The sequence below is a fragment of the Lepidochelys olivacea genome (assembly GCF_965140295.1).
Source record: "Lepidochelys olivacea isolate rLepOli2 genome assembly, chromosome: 16".
Lineage (NCBI taxonomy): Eukaryota > Metazoa > Chordata > Testudines > Cheloniidae > Lepidochelys > Lepidochelys olivacea.
Genome location: NC_140426.1, coordinates 5,231,607 through 5,249,927, shown reverse-complemented (window position 1 = coordinate 5,249,927; position 18,321 = coordinate 5,231,607). Strand labels below are relative to the sequence as shown.

The 18,321-nt window shown below is 50.7% G+C and overlaps 2 protein-coding genes across 5 annotated transcripts in view; both read left to right on the top strand.

Moving 5' to 3' along the window:
• Positions 1-5,284, top strand: part of ALAD (aminolevulinate dehydratase) — a 36,918-nt gene extending 31,634 nt beyond the window's left edge. Inside the window, exons 10-12 of the mRNA XM_084650193.1 lie at positions 107-193; positions 890-1,019; positions 2,271-5,284. Coding sequence (XP_084506319.1) covers positions 107-193; positions 890-1,019; positions 2,271-2,338 — 285 coding nt within the window. The 3' untranslated portion in view covers positions 2,339-5,284. The remainder of the gene's footprint in view (positions 1-106; positions 194-889; positions 1,020-2,270) is intronic.
• A 990-nt stretch (positions 5,285-6,274) lies between these two features.
• On the top strand, positions 6,275-15,588 carry HDHD3 (haloacid dehalogenase like hydrolase domain containing 3). 4 transcript variants are annotated; one of them, XM_084650363.1, is made up of 2 exons: positions 6,275-6,335; positions 14,560-15,588. In XM_084650363.1, the coding sequence occupies exon 2, from the start codon at positions 14,591-14,593 to the stop codon at positions 15,311-15,313; it is 723 nt and encodes a 240-aa protein (XP_084506489.1). In that variant the 5' UTR covers positions 6,275-6,335; positions 14,560-14,590; the 3' UTR covers positions 15,314-15,588. The 4 variants fall into 4 exon arrangements, with proteins under 4 accessions (XP_084506489.1, XP_084506490.1, XP_084506491.1 ...); XM_084650364.1 differs by lacking the exon at positions 6,275-6,335 and adding an exon at positions 6,547-6,702; XM_084650365.1 differs by lacking the exon at positions 6,275-6,335 and adding an exon at positions 6,721-6,919.
• The last annotated feature ends 2,733 nt before the right edge of the window (positions 15,589-18,321 follow it).

The following is an 18,321-nucleotide window of genomic DNA, read 5'->3' as shown; positions in this document are numbered from 1 at the left end:
GCCAGGACCTGGGCTGCAGCCATCAGGCTGACTCGCTGGTCCCCCCACCCCCCAGTCCCTGTGCTGTTCTCACAGGCCCCCGCCCTGACCTGTTCTCTCCTTGCAGGACCGGGATGTGCGGGAGGGAGCAGACATGCTGATGGTGAAGCCGGGGATGCCCTACCTCGACCTTGTGAGAGATGTCAAGGCCAAAGTGAGCCCTGTTTGGCAGGGACTGTCTCTGGAGATGGGGCACAGAGTGGGTGGCTGTAGAGTGGGCATTGGGCTCGACCAAGAGACTAAAGCCAGAGGGGACAATCCCCTGGGCCTAGCAGAGGGCAGAAAAGGCCCTGAGCCGGGAGTGCAGCAGTGTACAAGCTGCAGCACAGTCCTAGACCCTGGAGCACCTTCCAATCGATTTACCCGAGGGGGAGGCTCCTCGGCACCGTGCTCCCCATGGGCATGTTGCTGTAGCTCCCACCAATAGAGTGAGTTGGGGGAGAGGGAGCATCTTGCTCTGGCTGGGATAATGGTAGGCTGCTTAGACCCCGGTGTTTTGTTAACGTGCCCATCTGGGATGGGAAGCCTTGCTGCTTGGAAGCTCTGCCCTGAATCCTCCCAGTTACTGGAGCTGTGTGTTTCTAACCCTAGCCATTCAAACACTGACAACCGGCCCGTGAAGTGGTGGCACCTGCCATCCCCCCGAAGATCCTGATCTCGTGGGTGGGGTTGCTAAGGGCACACTGCAGACACTGCTCCCTCTAACTCCCAAGGCCTTGAGAGTCGGTGGCTACAGAACAACCTGTCTTGAGCCCCTGCTTTGCTGCCAGTACTGCAGGACTCGGCAGGGCTGGGTCATGCAGCTTGGGGGTCAGGGTTGTCTCACTGACCTTCCTGCTGCTGTTTTCAGCATCCAGCCCACCCGCTGGCTGTTTACCACGTGTCGGGGGAGTTTGCCATGCTGTGGCACGGAGCACAGGCAGGGGCCTTTAGCCTAAAGGCTGCTGTCATGGAAGTGATGACCGGGTTCAGGCGAGCAGGTGAGTGAGGCTGGGCAGGGTCAGCGTTATGACTAGCAAGGCCCCAAGCTGCTGGAGGAACTGGGGCCCTGGATTCTCTTCCCCTCTGGGCCACTGTGGTGGTGGGGCAGCCTGAACCCTGGGAGTCCCCCAAGACTATGGGACCAGTCACAGTCATGACTGTGCTGGAGGCTGACCCTGGAATGCAGAGCCAGGCCCAGTGGAACTCCGAACTCCTCAATCCTTTAACAAAAGCTGATTTCTAAAGCACCGTAGCACTGCCCCACACGGCCTGTGCTTTTCCAGCCAGCTTGGTAGCAATCCAAGTAGAGTTCTCTCTGGCTTCTTAGGAGACACGAAGTGCGGTTATATAGGGGGCCTGAGAGCCCGGACTCCTGGGTTCTACTCCAGCTCGGCCACCTCCTGGGTGACCTGGCGAGTTGTTGCACCTCTTGGCTCCTCATCTAGCAAAGGGGTTTCTGCCTTCCCCAGGCTGCAGGGAGCCCACTGGATGAAAGGGGCTGTACAGGAATCTATTCACTGGGGCTTATTTCTGAATGTATCTTCCTGGGAGAAAACAGCCCAAGCTCAGCAGCCTTTTGCCTGATTCCTGATTTAGAGCCCAGGCTCCAGCTCCTTTAGCTGAGACACAACGAACCCAGCTCCAGTCCCGCTGTGACTCTGTGGAATCCCCCGTCCTCCCAGCTGCATTCCTGTGATCTGATCATGAAACCAGGCTCCCCTCTTGGAGGTGGCTCCTATGGGAATTCCCCACTGGCTGGTGCTTGTTGTTAAGAAATATGTCAGAGCAGGTTTCCAAAACCCTCAGAGGAGACGGGCGAGTTCTTGACTGGAATGTTGGTCCATGGGTTGAGGTATACATTCAGAACTGTAAGCTCCCCACGGTGATGTGAGGCCATGGGAGTTGTACCTCAGAATCATTGTTCTAGGCTGTCTGCAGGCTCAGGCATATCTCCCTGCTTTGTTCATCCCCAGGCATGGTTAGAAGGTTCTCTCAGCAGCAGTGGGGTGTAGGAACCCAGGGAGCTGAGATTCTGGAGAAGCTGAATGTCATGTGGGCCACACCCACAGTACTGTGGTCTGACCCAACCCTGCAGGCTGTATGTTGGAGTCCCTGGGGGCTGGCTGGTGGGAGGGAGAGATGCAGCTCCTTGGCATGGAGTGGGACTGTCTCCCTTTGTGGAGCATGGGAATGCTGGCCTGATACTGTGTCTAGCAACTCCTCACGCGTTCCTTGCTGCTGCATTCCAGGAGCTGATATCATCATTACCTACTATGTGCCCCAGCTCCTGAAGTGGCTGAAGGAGGAACAGGCGTGAAGTGCCTGAGTGAAGACAACACGCAGAAGGAAACCTGCGAGGACCGGAAAGGACTGAAATGCAAAATGAGGATTTTTATGGGGCCTTAGAGATACAAGGCTGAATCCAGCCCCAGCGTAAGCTGGTCCAGCATCACTGGCAGCAGGGGTGCTGCACCTGCCTACACTAAAGCTGACTTTAGCCCAAAGAAGGCAAAGGAAAGCAATTTTTTAAAAGTGTTATTTTAGAACTGGGCTTAATGCTGAGACCCTCCCCTGGCAGCAAAATGCCTTAGGACCAGAACTGATCTCCCCAGGGACCCACCTTGGAGAGGCACCTTCTTAACGTGATTGTTTATTTTAATGTGTCGCTGTGTGACACCAGATGGGCAATTTTTGAGATTCTTCGTAACGGAAGTGCCCATTCCTGACCGCTCCTCTACCCCAGTGTCCTTCTCAGTGGAGCCTGGATGTTGGTAACACAGAGAAGGCTGATGTGGGGCAGTTCACCTGCACGTTGGTCACAGGAGTGCTAGTTCATTGGGGGTGTCCCAAGTGTTCACTGCAGGTGTTCTCCCTGCAGTACACTAGTGAAATAATTCCTTTTCTGCAGCCCACAGCAGAGCTTTGCTCTCACCTGGTTGGGCTTTGTGCGCCCAAACACTGTCTGGTTCACAACCATGGAAGCAGCAATGAATGGCCGGAGGCAGTGCTGGTCAGCCAGACACTCCACTGACACTCTAACACGCTCCTCTTGTGAACGCGCTGTTTCAAACTTTTTAATATGGAGAAATACCCCAAGATGCTTCAGAGCCCTTAGGGAGGAGGGGGTTCCCCTCCACACATGCTCGTGCCTTAAACCTGTTGTCATTGCGTGGAATAGGGAATGTTGACCTCGTTCTGAGCTGTGGCCCTGCTGTCTTGAGGGCAACAGGGCATGTGGGGCTAGGAAGTGACCTCAAGGGCCTCAGAAGTATAATGTTGCTAATGGGCCATTGCACGTTCTGTCTAACATTACTAGGGGTTCTCTTAGCCCTGAGCACCCAGAAGACCAGCTCCTAGCACTCACATTGGCTCTGTCAACTCGCAGTTCAGCTCTGGCCTTTGATTCCCTAAATGCTGTCACCTTATCCAGAAGTGTTGTCAAAATAATCTTTCTCTAAAAACCAAGAGCACTAGAAATGTTTCCCTATTTTAAAAATTCCAATGAAAATAATTGTTTTAACCCACCGCTTGTTCCTGTGCCCTGTTTCAAACTCTGCCCTGCAGCAGGCAGAACCAGGCAGTGAAAGTCGCCCTACTGGCTCTGCTGTCCAGTGCACACTTTAAAATTACTTTACCCTAACTGTCCAATGTGGCGTTAGTAACACAGCTGAGTACTTTAATTTGTACCGTGGTTCTTAAGTTGGTCATACTATTATGAAGTCTAGATGTTTTAGATTAATTGCTAGAGCTACTCTGCTTTGTTAGTCTCTAGCAGCAGTGTCTGATATTCAATGCCTGGAGTGAGTTCAGCTGAAAATTAAAAAAACGAAGTCTACAACCAGGGCAACTGATGTTGTTGATAAGGAACAAGGTGGAGGGAACTCCACTGCAACTTCTTGAAGTGGCTAGCACTCTCCTCTGGGTAACAGAGGGATTTAGTTTTAATCTGCATTGCCATAATTTTTGGGGTGGGGAAGAGCTGAAAATGTCCTGACTCTTCTGTAGAAGAAGCTGTACTAGTACGCGCAGATCTGTGATCTTCCCTGGAGGTACAGTCACACCAACGGGCATTCCCTGTTCCTCTGACTCATGGAGCAGGTCTGTCAGCCTCTCATCCTGTTATCTTGACAGGTTGTATCCTTTCCAAGAAAAGGACAAGCCCGTCCTCAGCTGAGTTTACAGACTACCAAGAAACAGGGTGTTGCTGACAGATTGGGTGTAGTTTACCTTACAAGCCTCTCTTCCCCTTGATGGTTTGCACAACTGAGCAACTAGAGGAAGACAAGGCCAACCCTCTCCGTAATGATAGGAAGGGGGGAAACTGGGGAAAGCAGAGCAGCGATGCCCTCTGGAGGGGAAGGGAACTTGTTCAAGGATAGAAAGTAGAGTCCTGGGAAAGAAGCTGCCATTCCTGTTTCAGAGTTGAGCGCTCCAGTGTTGCAAGGGTGAATTCACTGGTGTGGGTGAGATGCTCAGTTGCTATGGGGGAGCCCTACAGATTGGTCATTTTAGGGGATTACACTTTCTAAGGGATTATGGTAGTCTGCTACTTTCGCTGCTGCAGGCCAACCTGCCCAGTGCCCCACAGCTTGTCTGGTGTGTGAGGGGGAGAGAGCTCTACCTCATGGCTTGGGGGGTGGGGGGACTGTATGCTGGGGTTTGTGGGATTAATTCATATTTAGACCTGATAGAATCCTGTGAATTTTAGGAGTCTGTTCTGATCATGTTTAGCAGAAGGGGTGGGGGGCGTATACAACGCCATGGAATCACCATGTCTGAGAAAAATAAATGCCACTAAAAAGCTGGAAGAGATGGGTTTGAAATACTGCTACAGCTGTAGTGGCTGGAGGAGAGCTAACCTGGCAATGGGAGACTAATCCATTGGTATGAGAGCCGATAACACAAAGTTACAGGTACTTTTGTGTAACAAAGGGAGGTTAAAGGTTAACGCTGTAGTGCTGGAGGTGACCGATGAGACTGTCTGGACCGGCAGCCCTCTCAACAGCTCACTGCTTGCTGAGTGTTTTGCCTTAATATATCATACACGTTGTAAGGAGCGTGGTCACTTTAGATAAGCTATTACCAGCAGGAGAGTGGGGTGGGGGGAGAGAAAACCTTTTGTAGTTGATAAACACCCATTTTTTCATGGTCTGTGTGTATAAAAAGTTCTTCTGTATTTTCCACAGTATGCAGCCGATGAAGTGAGCTGTAGCTCACGAAAGCTTATGCTCAGATAAATTGGTTAGTCTTTAAGGTGCCACAAGTACTCCTTTTCTTTTTGCCTTAATAGAGAGTTAGACCCATCAGTGGAGTAAGTGTATATCAATCCATGGGGAAGAGGGGGTGTTGGGAGCAGGGGGGAGTGGGGTTGTACCCTACAGCTGGTGGGAGGTCAGAATGGAGGGGGGCTGCACCCCACGCTAGTGGGGATCAGGGTGGGGGGGCTACACCCCACGGCCGATGGGGGTGGGGGACTGCACCTCACAGCTGGTGGGGATCAGGGTGGGAGGGCTGCACTCCATGGCCAATGGGGGTGGGGGGGCTACACCCCACGCTGGTGGGGGGCTGCACCACATGGCCGATGGGGGTGGGTGACTGCACCTCACAGGTAGTGGGGATCAGGGTGGGGGGGCTGCACCCTATGGCCGATGGGGGGGCTGCACCTCACAGGTAGTGGGGATCAGGGTGGGGGGGCTGTACCCCATGGCCGATGGGGGGGCTGCACCTCACAGCTGGTGGGGATCAGGGTGGGGGGGCTGCACCCCATGGCCAATGGGGGTGGGGGGGGCTACACCCCATGCTGGTGGGGGGCTGCACCACATGGCCGATGGGGGGGCTGCACCCCACGCTGGTGGGGATCAGGGTGGGGGGTCTGTACCCCATGGCCGATGGGGGGGCTGCACCTCACAGCTGGTGGGGATCAGGGTGGGGGGGCTGCACCCCATGGCCAATGGGGGTGGGGGGGGCTACACCCCACGCTGGTGGGGGGCTGCACCACATGGCCAATGGGGGTGGTGGACTGCACCTCACAGATAGTGGGGATCAGGGTGGGGGGGCTGCACCCTATGGCCGATGGGGGGGCTGCACCCCACGCTGGTGGGGATCAGGGTGGGGGGGCTGCACCCCATGGCCAATGGGGGTGGGGGGGCTACACCCCACGCTGGTGGGGGGCTGCACCACATGGCCGATGGGGGGGCTGCACCTCACAGATAGTGGGGATCAGGGTGGGGGGGCTGCACCCCATGGCCGAGGGGGGTGGGGCGGCGGGCCGAGCTGTTCGCCGCTCCCGGCGGGTCTCAGCGCCGCGCCGCACGGTAAGTCGCGGGCGGGGGCGGCCTGGCTGCGGCCGGCGACTCCTCCGCAGCGATCCGGGCACGGAGCCGCGTCCTGTGGCGGGGCTCGGGCCGCCCCTCCCGCTCGCCTGGCCGCGTGGATCCCTGCTCCGGCCAGGCCCAGCGGCTGCCCCCGGCTCCCCGCCGGGCGCTGCGCAGCCGGCCTCGGCCCTGTCCCCGGCGCCGGGGCGCGGCGGGCCCGGTTCTGGGCAGCGGGGCAGGGGCCCGGGGCGCCGGCAGCCCGGAGCCCCCCGGACGGCGGCGCGGAGCGAGGCCTGGCCCCGGGAACCGGAGGAGTTTTAAAAAGGGGGAAAGACGTGGGCCCGGCGCCCCGACAGATCTAAACCGGGTCAGGAGCGGACGCGCCAGGGCCCGGGCCCGCGGAGGGCGGTTCGGTGCCCTCGGCCGGGGCCTGGGGGCCGGGGCCTGGAGACGGGGCCGCTGCCCACAAAGTGCCCGCTGCCAGCCGGGCCTCTAGCTACAGGGGCGAAGGGCCCTTCCTTTTCGGATTTGATTTGATTTGACTGGGAATTTATCAGTGTTTATTACCACAACGACAAGAACGGGTGAAAATCAGGGCAAAAAACTATTAATACTAATTGCGGGATAAATATCGGGGTTTATTTTGGTGGACGGAAATAGGGGGGGGAAAGTATTCACTAGATTAATGCTTTGAATTCACTTCATCAGTGTGGTTTGCTGCAGAACTGAAACAGAAACCAAAACAGGCCACCTCTGAGTTTAAGAAAACAATACGTCTCTAATCCCCAAATAAAACTTTTAATTTGAATGAACAGTTTACTGTTGTAGACTTAGAATTATTAGCCTATAAATAGCTTGCTGTAAATAATAGCTATACATATGGCTTGCATATTTATACCTGCCTCTGGCAATTTCCACCACATGCATCCTACGAAGTGGGGATTCACCCACGAAAACTCATGCTCCGATACGTCTGTTAGTCCATAAAGTGCCACAGGACTCTTTGCCGCTTTTACAGATCCAGGCTAACAGGGCTCCCCCTCTGATACTTAGCCTATCAGTAGTTACATTTAATAAGTGGGCCTCACCATTTGCAGCACACACTCCAGGTCATCCTTTTCTCCTGGTTTTTTTTTTTTTAAACTTTCAAATGCTACCTTGGGTTCTGAAACGTATTGTGATACAGATTTTTGCTTTCTTCCCATTTTAGTGTGTCAAATCTTTAAACCATTATCTGCTAACACTTTAGAATTACTTTACCCTAACTGTCCAATGTGGCGTAGGTAACATAGCTGAGTACTTTAATTTGTACCGTGATTCTTAAGTTGGTCATACTATTACGAAGTTTTGAAATGTGTATGTGGTCACTGTGAGGCTCATTAGTACGTTTAAAGGCACATGCACTTCACAGTTTGCGTGCATGCCTGTTGGTTTATTGTGTAAAAAGAAAAGGAGTACTTGTGGCACCTTAGAGACTAACCAATTTATTTGAGCATGAGCTTTCGTGAGCTACAGCTCACTTCATCGGATGCATACCGTGGAAACTGCAGCAGACTTTATATACACACAGAGAATATGAAACAATACCTCCTCCCACCCCATTGTCCTGCTGGTAATAGCTTATCTAAAGTGATCATCAAGTTGGGCCATTTCCAGCACAAATCCAGGTTCTCTCACCCCCTCACCCCCCTCCAAAAACACACACACACAAACTCACTCTCCTGCTGGTAATAGCCCATCCAAAGTGACAACTCTCTACACAATGTGCATGATAATAAAGTTGGGCCATTTCCTGCACAAATCCAGGTTCTCTCACCCCCTCACCCCCCTCCCAAAAACCACACACACAAACTCACTATCCTGCTGGTAATAGCTCATCCAAAGTGACCATTCTCCCTACAATGTGCATAATTAAGGTGGGCCATTTCCAGCACAAATCCAGGTTTTCTCACATCCCCCCTACCCCCGTACACACACAAACTCACTCTCCTGCTGGTAATAGCTCATCCAAACTGACCACTCTCCAAGTTTAAATCCAAGTTAAACCAGAACATCTGGGGGGGGGTAGGAAAAAACAAGAGGAAATAGGCTACCTTGCATAATGACTTAGCCACTCCCAGTCTCTATTTAAGCCTAAATTAATAGTATCCAATTTGCAAATGAATTCCAATTCAGCAGTTTCTCGCTGGAGTCTGGATTTGAAGTTTTTTTGTTTTAAGATAGCGACCTTCATGTCTGTGATTGCGTGACCAGAGAGATTGAAGTGTTCTCCGACTGGTTTATGAATGTTATAATTCTTGACATCTGATTTGTGTCCATTTATTCTTTTACGTAGAGACTGTCCAGTTTGACCAATGTACATGGCAGAGGGGCATTGCTGGCACATGATGGCATATATCACATTGGTGGATGTGCAGGTATACGAGCCTCTGATAGTGTGGCTGATGTTATTAGGCCCTGTGATGGTGTCCCCTGAATAGATATGTGGGCACAATTGGCAACGGGCTTTGTTGCAAGGATAAGTTCCTGGGTTAGTGGTTCTGTTGTGTGGTATGTGGTTGTTGGTGAGTATTTGCTTCAGGTTGCGGGGCTGTCTGTAGGCAAGGACTGGCCTGTCTCCCAAGATTTGTGAGAGTGTTGGGTCATCCTTTAGGATAGGTTGTAGATCCTTAATAATGCGTTGGAGGGGTTTTAGTTGGGGGCTGAAGGTGACGGCTAGTGGCGTTCTGTTATTTTCTTTGTTAGGCCTGTCCTGTAGTAGGTAACTTCTGGGAACTCTTCTGGCTCTATCAATCTGTTTCTTTACTTCTGCAGGTGGGTATTGTAGTTGTAAGAAAGCTTGACAGAGATCTTGTAGGTGTTTGTCTCTGTCTGAGGGGTTGGAGCAAATGCGGTCGTATCGCAGAGCTTGGCTGTAGACGATGGATCGTGTGGTGTGGTCCGGGTGAAAGCTGGAGGCATGCAGGTAGGAATAGCGGTCAGTAGGTTTCCAGTATAGGGTGGTGTTTATGTGACCATTGTTTATTAGCACTGTAATGTCCAGGAAGTGGATCTCTTGTGTGGACTGGACCAGGCTGAGGTTGGTGGTGGGATGGAGATTGTTGAAATCATGGTGGAATTCCTCAAGGGCTTCTTTTCCATGGGTCCAGATGATGAAGATGTCATCAATATAGCGCAAGTAGAGTAGGGGCTTTAGGGGACGAGAGCTGAGGAAGCGTTGTTCTAAATCAGCCATAAAAATGTTGGCATACTGTGGGGCCATGCGGGTACCCATAGCAGTGCCGCTGATCTGAAGGTATACATTGTCCCCAAATGTGAAATAGTTATGGGTAAGGACAAAGTCACAAAGTTCAGCCACCAGGTTAGCCGTGACATTATCGGGGATAGTGTTCCTGATGGCTTGTAGTCCATCTTTGTGTGGAATGTTGGTGTAGAGGGCTTCTACATCCATAGTGGCCAAAAAAACTTCAAATCCAGACTCCAGCGAGAAACTGCTGAATTGGAATTCATTTGCAAATTGGATACTATTAATTTAGGCTTAAATAGAGACTGGGAGTGGCTAAGTCATTATGCAAGGTAGCCTATTTCCTCTTGTTTTTTCCTACCCCCCCCCCAGATGTTCTGGTTTAACTTGGATTTAAACTTGGAGAGTGGTCAGTTTGGATGAGCTATTACCAGCAGGAGAGTGAGTTTGTGTGTGTACGGGGGTGGGGGGGATGTGAGAAAACCTGGATTTGTGCTGGAAATGGCCCACCTTGATTATGCACATTGTAGGGAGAATGGTCACTTTGGATGAGCTATTACTAGCAGGATAGTGAGTTTGTGTGTGTGGTTTTTGGGAGGGGGGTGAGGGGGTGAGAGAACCTGGATTTGTGCAGGAAATGGCCCAACTTTATTATCATGCACATTGTATAAAGAGTTGTCACTTTGGATGGGCTATCACCAGCAGGAGAGTGAATTTGTGTGGGGGGGTGGAGGGTGAGAAAACCTGGATTTGTGCTGGAAATGGCCCACCTGATGATCACTTTAGATAAGCTATTACCAGCTGGACAATGGGGTGGGAGGAGGTATTGTTTCATATTCTCTGTGTATGTATAAAGTCTGCTGCAGTTTCCACGGTATGCATCTGATGAAGTGAGCTGTAGCTCACGAAAGCTCATGCTCAAATAAATTGGTTAGTCTCTAAGGTGCCACAAGTCCTCCTTTTCTTTTTGCGAATACAGACTAACACGGCTGTTACTCTGAAACGGTTTATTGTGTGTAGCTCTAGTCCAGGGGTGGCCAACCTGGGGCTCCGGAGCCCCATGCGGCTCTTCAGAAGCTAATATGCGGCTCCTTGTCTAGGCACCGACTCCGGGGCTGGATCTACAGGCGCCAACTTTCCAATGGGCCAGGGGGTGCTCACTGCTCAACCCCTGGCTCTGCCACAGGCCCTGCCCCCACTCCACCCCTTCCCGCCCCCTCCCCTGAGTCTGTCGTGCCCTCACTCCTCCCCCAGCCTTCTGCATGCCACGAAACAGCTGATCAGGAGGTGCAGGGAGGGAGGAAGAGGTGCTGATTGACAGGGCTGCTGGTGGGCAGGAGGCACTGGGAGCGGGTGGAGAAGCTCATGGAGGGCTGCAGGTGCATTACTGTGGCTCTTTGGAAATGTATGTTAGTAAATTCTGGCTCCTTCTCAGGCTCAGGTTGGCCACCCCTGCTCTAGACTAATACATAGCCTTACTTCAACAGGCAGCTTTGCATATACAGACTAATGTATGATCATAATACATAGATCTCATGCAATGTATTGTATTTTCCTAATAATATCAGTTATTTTTTATATATTTGAATGTTACAAAAGTAGGGTGAAAATCAGAAAAAAATGAATATTTTTTGTAGAACCCAGGAATTTGTCAGTAAAAATCAGTTTAAACTGAAAACAAAGGGGTTTAAGTATTCATAAAGAACCCAAGGATCTCACAAAACAGAGTGACTGGGCAACAAAATAACAGATGAAAGTCAGTGTTGATAAATGCAAATTAATGCACATTGCAAAATATAATCCCAACTATACATATAAAATGATGGGGTCTAAAATAGCTGTTACCACTCAAGAAAGAGATCTTGGAGTCGTTGTGGATAGTTCTCTGAAAACATCCACTCAATGTGCAGCGGCAGGCAAAAAAGCGAACAGAATGCTGTGAATCATTAAGAAAGGGATAGATAATAGACAGAAAATATCATGTTGCCTCTATATAAATCCATGGTACACCCATATCTTGAATACTGCGTGCAGATGTGATTGCCCCATCTCAAAAAAGATCTATTAGAATTGGAAAGGGTTCAGAAAAGGGCAACACAAATTATTAAGGGCATGGAAAAGCTTCCATATGAGGAGAGATAAATAAAACTGGGGCTTTTCATCTGGGAAAAGAGGCAATTAAGGGGGGATATGATAGAGGTCTACAAAAATCATGAATGATGTGGAGAAAATAAATAAGGAAATGTTATTTATTCCTTCTCATAAGACAAGAACTAGGAGTCACCAAATGGTATTAATAGGCATCAGGGTTAAAACAAACAAAAGGCAGTATTTCTTCATACAACACACAGTCAACCTGTGGAACTCCTTGCCCGAGGATGTTGTGAAGGCCATGACTATAACAAGTTTCAAAAAAGAACTCGATGCATTCATGGAGGATAGCTCCATCAATGGCTATTAGCCAGGATGGGCAGGGATGGTGTCCCGAGCCTCTGTTTGCCAGAAGCTGGGAATGAGCAACGGGATGGATTACTTGATGATTACCTGGTCTGTTCATTCCCTCTGGGGAACCTGGCACTGCCCACTGTCGGAAGACAGGATACTGGGCTAGATAGACCTTGGTCTGACCCTGTATGGCTGTTTTTTGACACAGCCATAGGTGCTGGAACCAGAGGTACTGGGGCTCGAAGGGGTTTCCAGGGTTTCCAGTTTGGTTCAATGGCTCTCAGCACCGCCATTGTACAAAGTGTTCCAGCACCTCTGGACACAGTGCTTAGGCACTAGCCTCAGGAGAGAGACCAGAACTGAACTCCCACTGTGAGGCATATTAAATAGGGCAGCATGGTGGAAGTTTTCACTGCTGCTGCCTTTGCATGTATCTGCCTCATGCCAAGAGGACTTCATCAGAGTTGTCAGTGCATCCTCCTACTCTGAGACCGCTCACTTATTCAGCAGAAGAAAATGGATCCTTACCCCAAGTGTATGTTACTCTGCCCTTAAATTGTAGACAGGCTTCAGTGCAGAGATTGCAAGACTCTCTCCATGACAGCTGCTGTGTGGGTGTGCATTTTGTCTGAGGCTGAGAGAATTCCTAGCCACTAACTCTGATTTCAGTTTCCTGCTAAACTGGTCTGGCTGTTTCTTCCAGAATATTATTTTGGTGCTGAATAATCCTGCCACCGCACATACAAGCTAATTGCACAAAAGTTCATGTCATTATAGAGAAACCCATTGTTTTATGATATCATTCTGTTATACTGCAAAATTACAAACTTTGCTTCTAGGGGTATTCTGTGCCACTGTGCACGTGCAGAATTTATGTCCCTCACAGATTTCTTTGTTTCCCCAATGGAAAAATGAATTCTGAGGGGGAAGCAAAGGAAAGCCGCAAGAGTGACCACGCGCCCCTCCCCGGCAGCACAGGAACCTTAGTTTGGGCGACCGGAGCCGCCAGTGGAGGGGCTGGTCATGCGTGCAAGACAGAGAGACTCTGACCTTCTCACTAGCTATTGCAGCCCACCCAGCGAGGAAGGGCAGGGCTTCAAGGTATTTCTGAGTTGGTAGGCATGGGGCAGGCTCTGTCCCCTCAGGCAGAGAAGAATGTAGCAGCCTGCCTGCTTAGTGAATTGTTCCCATTGCCGTTAGTGAATTCCCCCAGGAGTATTAAACAGGTTTAAAAGTTTTAAGGCTCCTTTACGTGGCCAGAGTGCTGTAAAGGACAGTATGGCTTATAAATGCATATGGTGATTTAGTGATTAAAACTGGTCTAAATTTTTGGACTGAAAAATTTTCCAATCACAATGTGCTCCATGAACTGTTTGCTACTGACCTTTCTGGAGATGGTCAGTAGCCAATATAAGTTGTGACTTTGAGTCCCCAGACCTCACTTGCTCTTCAGTTGCCTATGGCGTAACACTGAGCATATGGCTGCATATATTTGTTGACTAATAACTAGAAGTAAAAGGTCAATACTAGCTACATTACTATTAGACAGAGGGGGGTTGGGGATTTTCTCCAATGCTCCCCACTCCCATTCTCCATCTATTGTATTATAGTTAAAATAAATTATCAAAATAATTGAAACTGGCATGATTATATTGCAGATTATATGCAGAATTTTAAAATATTGTGTGCAGAATTTTTAAATTTTGGTGAAGACATTTTTTTTTTTTGCACAGAATTCCCCCAGGAGTAAAACTGAATTGTAACCTATTTAAGAGCAGAGAGTTCTAATGCATTACAGAAGGCTGGTAGTTTTAAATCGGTTATCTTGCTCCCCATTTATTTCTCTTGCTTTAATTTCCCTACCCAGTGTCTGTGGATGCTGGTCAGCCTTGTCATTTCATGTTAAGAAATACAAATTCAAGTCAAATACAGATGGTCCCAAGATCAGCTGTTTGAGTTTCTGCTGCAAACAGAGAGGTGCAAAGTCCTGCATTCTAGGATCTACAGGGTCTTCACTGACAAACTGTACCTAACGTCGTAATGTAAAGACATAAATCACTTTAGACGTGAGTCTTAGTGTTTGTACAGGTTCTGAGTGACTGAAGTCCTGGTGCCGGTACTGACTTAACTGCAGTGGCAGTGAGGGCCTCTCCGTTTCCGCTGCACAGCGCCTGAGAGGGGAGGTCAGTCTCCACGGACATGGGGCTGAGCCTGTGAGCAGGGGGCCAGTCCGTGCTAGTGGTGGGGATGTGATGTGGATACAAATCTGTCAGGAACTGGCCTGAGACCCAGCAATTCACTTCAAACAAGCTACAGAACAGCCCTCAGATAGAAACCACTTTCATTCACTGCAGGCCCGGGAGGAATTTGAACCCATGAGCCCTGGGCGCGGTGAAGCTATCCCAGGTTGAAAAGCTCCAGTGCAATTATCAATCACTTGAGTCACTCGCTGCCCCATGCTGAGCATTCCTTCGGCCTATAAGAGGGTTGGGTCTGTGGCTTGTCTGATCCTTATCCTTTTATTTGGTGTTCTAGGTTCTCTTTGCTCCTCAGCCTCAGTGAAGCAATGCTTCGGCTCCGGCTGTTAACATGGGACGTGAAGGACACGCTGCTCCGGCTCCGGCACCCAGTAGGAGAGAATTACTCTGCTGCGGCCCAAGTTCACAAAGTCCATGTGCAGCCTGAGGCTCTCAATAAGTCTTTCCATCAGGCATACAAAGCCCAGAGCAAGCACTTCCCCAACTATGGCCTGAGCCAGGGGCTAAGCTCCAAGCAGTGGTGGGTGGATGTTGTCAAACAGACCTTCAGACTCGCTGGTGTCCATGAAGACAGGCTTCTCACCACCATTTCGGAAAGCCTCTATCAGGAGTTCTGCAGTGCACAGAACTGGGAGTTGTTACCAGGTGCCAGGGAGACTCTGAGGCAGTGCCATCAGCTGGGCATCCGTATGGCTGTAATCTCCAACTTTGACAAGAGGCTGGAGAAGATTCTGTCTCACTGCAACCTCAGGCACCATTTTGAATTTGTCTTGACCTCGGAGGAGGCTGGCTTTGCCAAGCCAGACCAGCGGATCTTTCAGAAGGCGCTGCACATCTCTGGGGTAGCTCCCCAGCAGGCGGCTCACGTGGGGGACAATTATGTGAAGGATTATAGGGCAGCCAGAGATGTGGGCATGCATAGCTTCCTGCTCACGAGGGCTGGGCGTGCAAACCCTTGGGAGCTAGAGGTACCCAAGCAGCACATCCTGCCTTCACTTACCCACTTGCTGTCTGTTATCGAGAAGGGTTAAGGGTGAATCCCTCGCCTCTCTGCAGAGATCGCCAAGGACAAAGCAGATTCCTTACACCATGTCACTAAAAAGAAGGATCAGTTCTGCTGCAGGGGTGAGGAGGAGAGGGGAGAGGATTTGGTTCTCCACCAGGGAATCAGGTTCTAAAGGGTATCTGCATGTCCTATAGAGAGGGGGCAAAAGCAAACCCCTCTGAACTCAGTGAGAAGTACTTGCTAGCACCATCCACAACCACGCATTAGTCATCCAATATAATAAACTGCTACAGATACTCAGCACTTCTCTTCCCCTTTCTTTCATAGCTCTCAAAGCTTCTAACAGAGTGGAGGGGATTAGTGCCATTATTGTCATTTTACAGGGGGGAACCAAGGGATGATGGCTAAGATCACCCTGCACGTCAGAGTGGAGACCAGAACTTAGAATCATAGAATCTCAGGGTTGGAAGGGACCTCAGGAGGTCATCTAGTCCTACCCCCTGCTCAAAGCAGGACCAATGCCCAATTTTTGCCCCAGATCCCTAAATGGCCCCCTCAAGGATTGAACTCACAACCCTGGGTTTAGCAGGCCAATGCTCAAACCAATGAGCTATCCCTCCCCCCTAAGCTATCCCTCCCTCACTCTGCATCTCCAGAGTGTCCACCTCGTCCCCTGTCCATTGCAGCTCTAAGCCCAGGCATTAATCCCTCGTCATGCGAGGAAAGACAGCATTTCTTGCACACTTGAATGAACAAAGGCAGAAGCAGAAATCCCTTCTCTGGGCCAGGTTCATTCCCTGCATTGGTACAACTGGCTGGCCTAACTCCCTGCCAGCCTGGGCCAGCTGCACCACATGGTTCTGCTGGCGAGGAACACTGGTGGTGTGCTGACTTCAGTGAATCCCCTTGACCTGACAATAGCCTTTTCCCAGACAGCACCACCCCCTTCTTGGGTTGCTCTTGCTCTGGCCTGTAAGGCAGCCATTGCCCACCCCTGCAGCCTCTCACCACAGGCTCTCTCCGCATAGGACCTCTCTGCCAGGGTCTGCTCTTGTAGAAGCTGGCACATCACTTGGGGCGGTTAGTGCCTCTGCCCCGATGCTGGCAGAGGATCCCATGGGATTTCCCCCCTTGCCATTGTGCAAAGACTGGGCCTGGGGGTGCTGATGACTCTGCTTCAAGTAAGGATTTTAGTAGAACCCCCTACCGAGCCACTGGTGGGCAGCACAGAGGGGAGCACTGGAAACTAGAGCAGCCCTGTGCTTGGGCAGTCACTGCTTCCCAGAGGCTGATGGGAGCTTGACGGCAACAGAAACTAGCCAATGGGCCTTTCCCTGCCCAAACCTCAGCAGGTGCCTTTTCCAAGCGCGGCGCAGAGCGATCGCTGCCCTGCTCCCAGTGCTGGACTTGCAGCTGTGTGGCAGAGCCCCAGCAAAGTGCTGTGAAAAGCAGCCCAGGTGCTTGCCTAGACAGTGTGCAGCAAGCTGGGCTGTAAGTTTACCCCACACCAACTGGCCATGTAGACAGACCCTGTTGCTGAGCCGCTTTGAAACAGGAGCAGATCAAAGTGCACTTCGGTGCGTGGCAAACTAAACGTACCCCCCAGCTTGCTGCAAACTAAGTGGTCGTCTAGACAAGCCCAGAACGTGTAACATTCAGGGGGTTAAAAATCAAGATACCTACGTTTAAAAAGGGGAGAAACCAGCCCAGGCCAGGGTCCCTACTTCTAACCTGGGTCACAGCCTCATTTCTAAAGCCCCTTGTCACTGAACCCACCCCAACAAATGAACCAGATTGTGCATAGTCTTATCAACAGGCTTTTCTATGGTGCTCAGCTTGGTAGAATGTGTGCACCTCTCGTACAGCCATGAATTTAGCCTCACAACACCACTCTGAGGTCTGGCAGGGCAACCCCACATTACAGAGGGGGAACTGAGGCACAGAGCTATTACAGGACTCATCCCAGCATGTTGCAGTCAGGAATCACACGGCTTGCCCACATTTCAGGCTAGGGCTGTAATAACTGCACGTCCCCATCAAGGCTGAGCAGACTGCACATGCCAGTGTTGAGTTCCTCCCTCCAGGCTAGTGGTGGAAATTGAGGCTTCAGTACAGGGCACCTCTTTTCTGTCCGCCATAACTAGCCCCCCCAAGTAGACATGTTCCTGTAGCCCCATGGCCACATTAGCTGCAGCAGCTGCACTGTAGCTAAGGCTTCGGCTCTCGGTAGAGATAACGGCTGTATGTAGTAGAGCAAAAGAGCCTAACTAAAGTGAGCAGAAGTCAGGCCCTGCTGCTAGAAAGCAAAGTTAGCAAGTGTCAGACTATGTGTGAAAGGCAGGCCCTGTTACACAGCAGGTGCCTGTTTGCAGGGTCACTGTCCGATAACCCGACCTTGGCAAAACACACAGGCATGCCCAAGAAGTGCTAGGCACAGGGTATTGATGTGTGCACATTCCAGACGATGCAGGTACCCCCTAATGTAAACACAATGCTGGGAGATGAAAGAGGAACACACCGACCACACATGAAACAAGGACAGGCCTAGGCTGACAGATGAAAATGTTTTGTTTGAACCAGCAGGTACAAGGTAAAGGGTGGTAACTAACTACATCAGGGGGACAATATGTAACTTGTTTGTATCAGTGTATAAAAGAGGGGTTGTAGGAGCAGTGTTTTATCTGGCCTTGGGGGAGCAGAAGGTCCCACCACTCACTGAGCTGAGTCCATTACAACAGGCATATGCGAGTTAGTGTCCTCAGAGTCTACTGGACACTAGAACCGTGCTTTGTCAACAATAAACCTGACCGAGTGCCTTTGCCACCAAACCGTCTGTGGTGGTCGTGGGCACTTCAGTCAAGGTCTGCTGTATCAGCTACCTGGCCAGATCTGGTGCAGCACGCTGAGAGAACACACACACAGCCAACAACTGACAACACTGTCAATGGAGCGTTGTCAAAGGGATTAGGCCAAAGCAAAATTTGATGCAGTTCAGACAGCAGGACAAGATACAAACCCTGGAGTGTTAAAGAA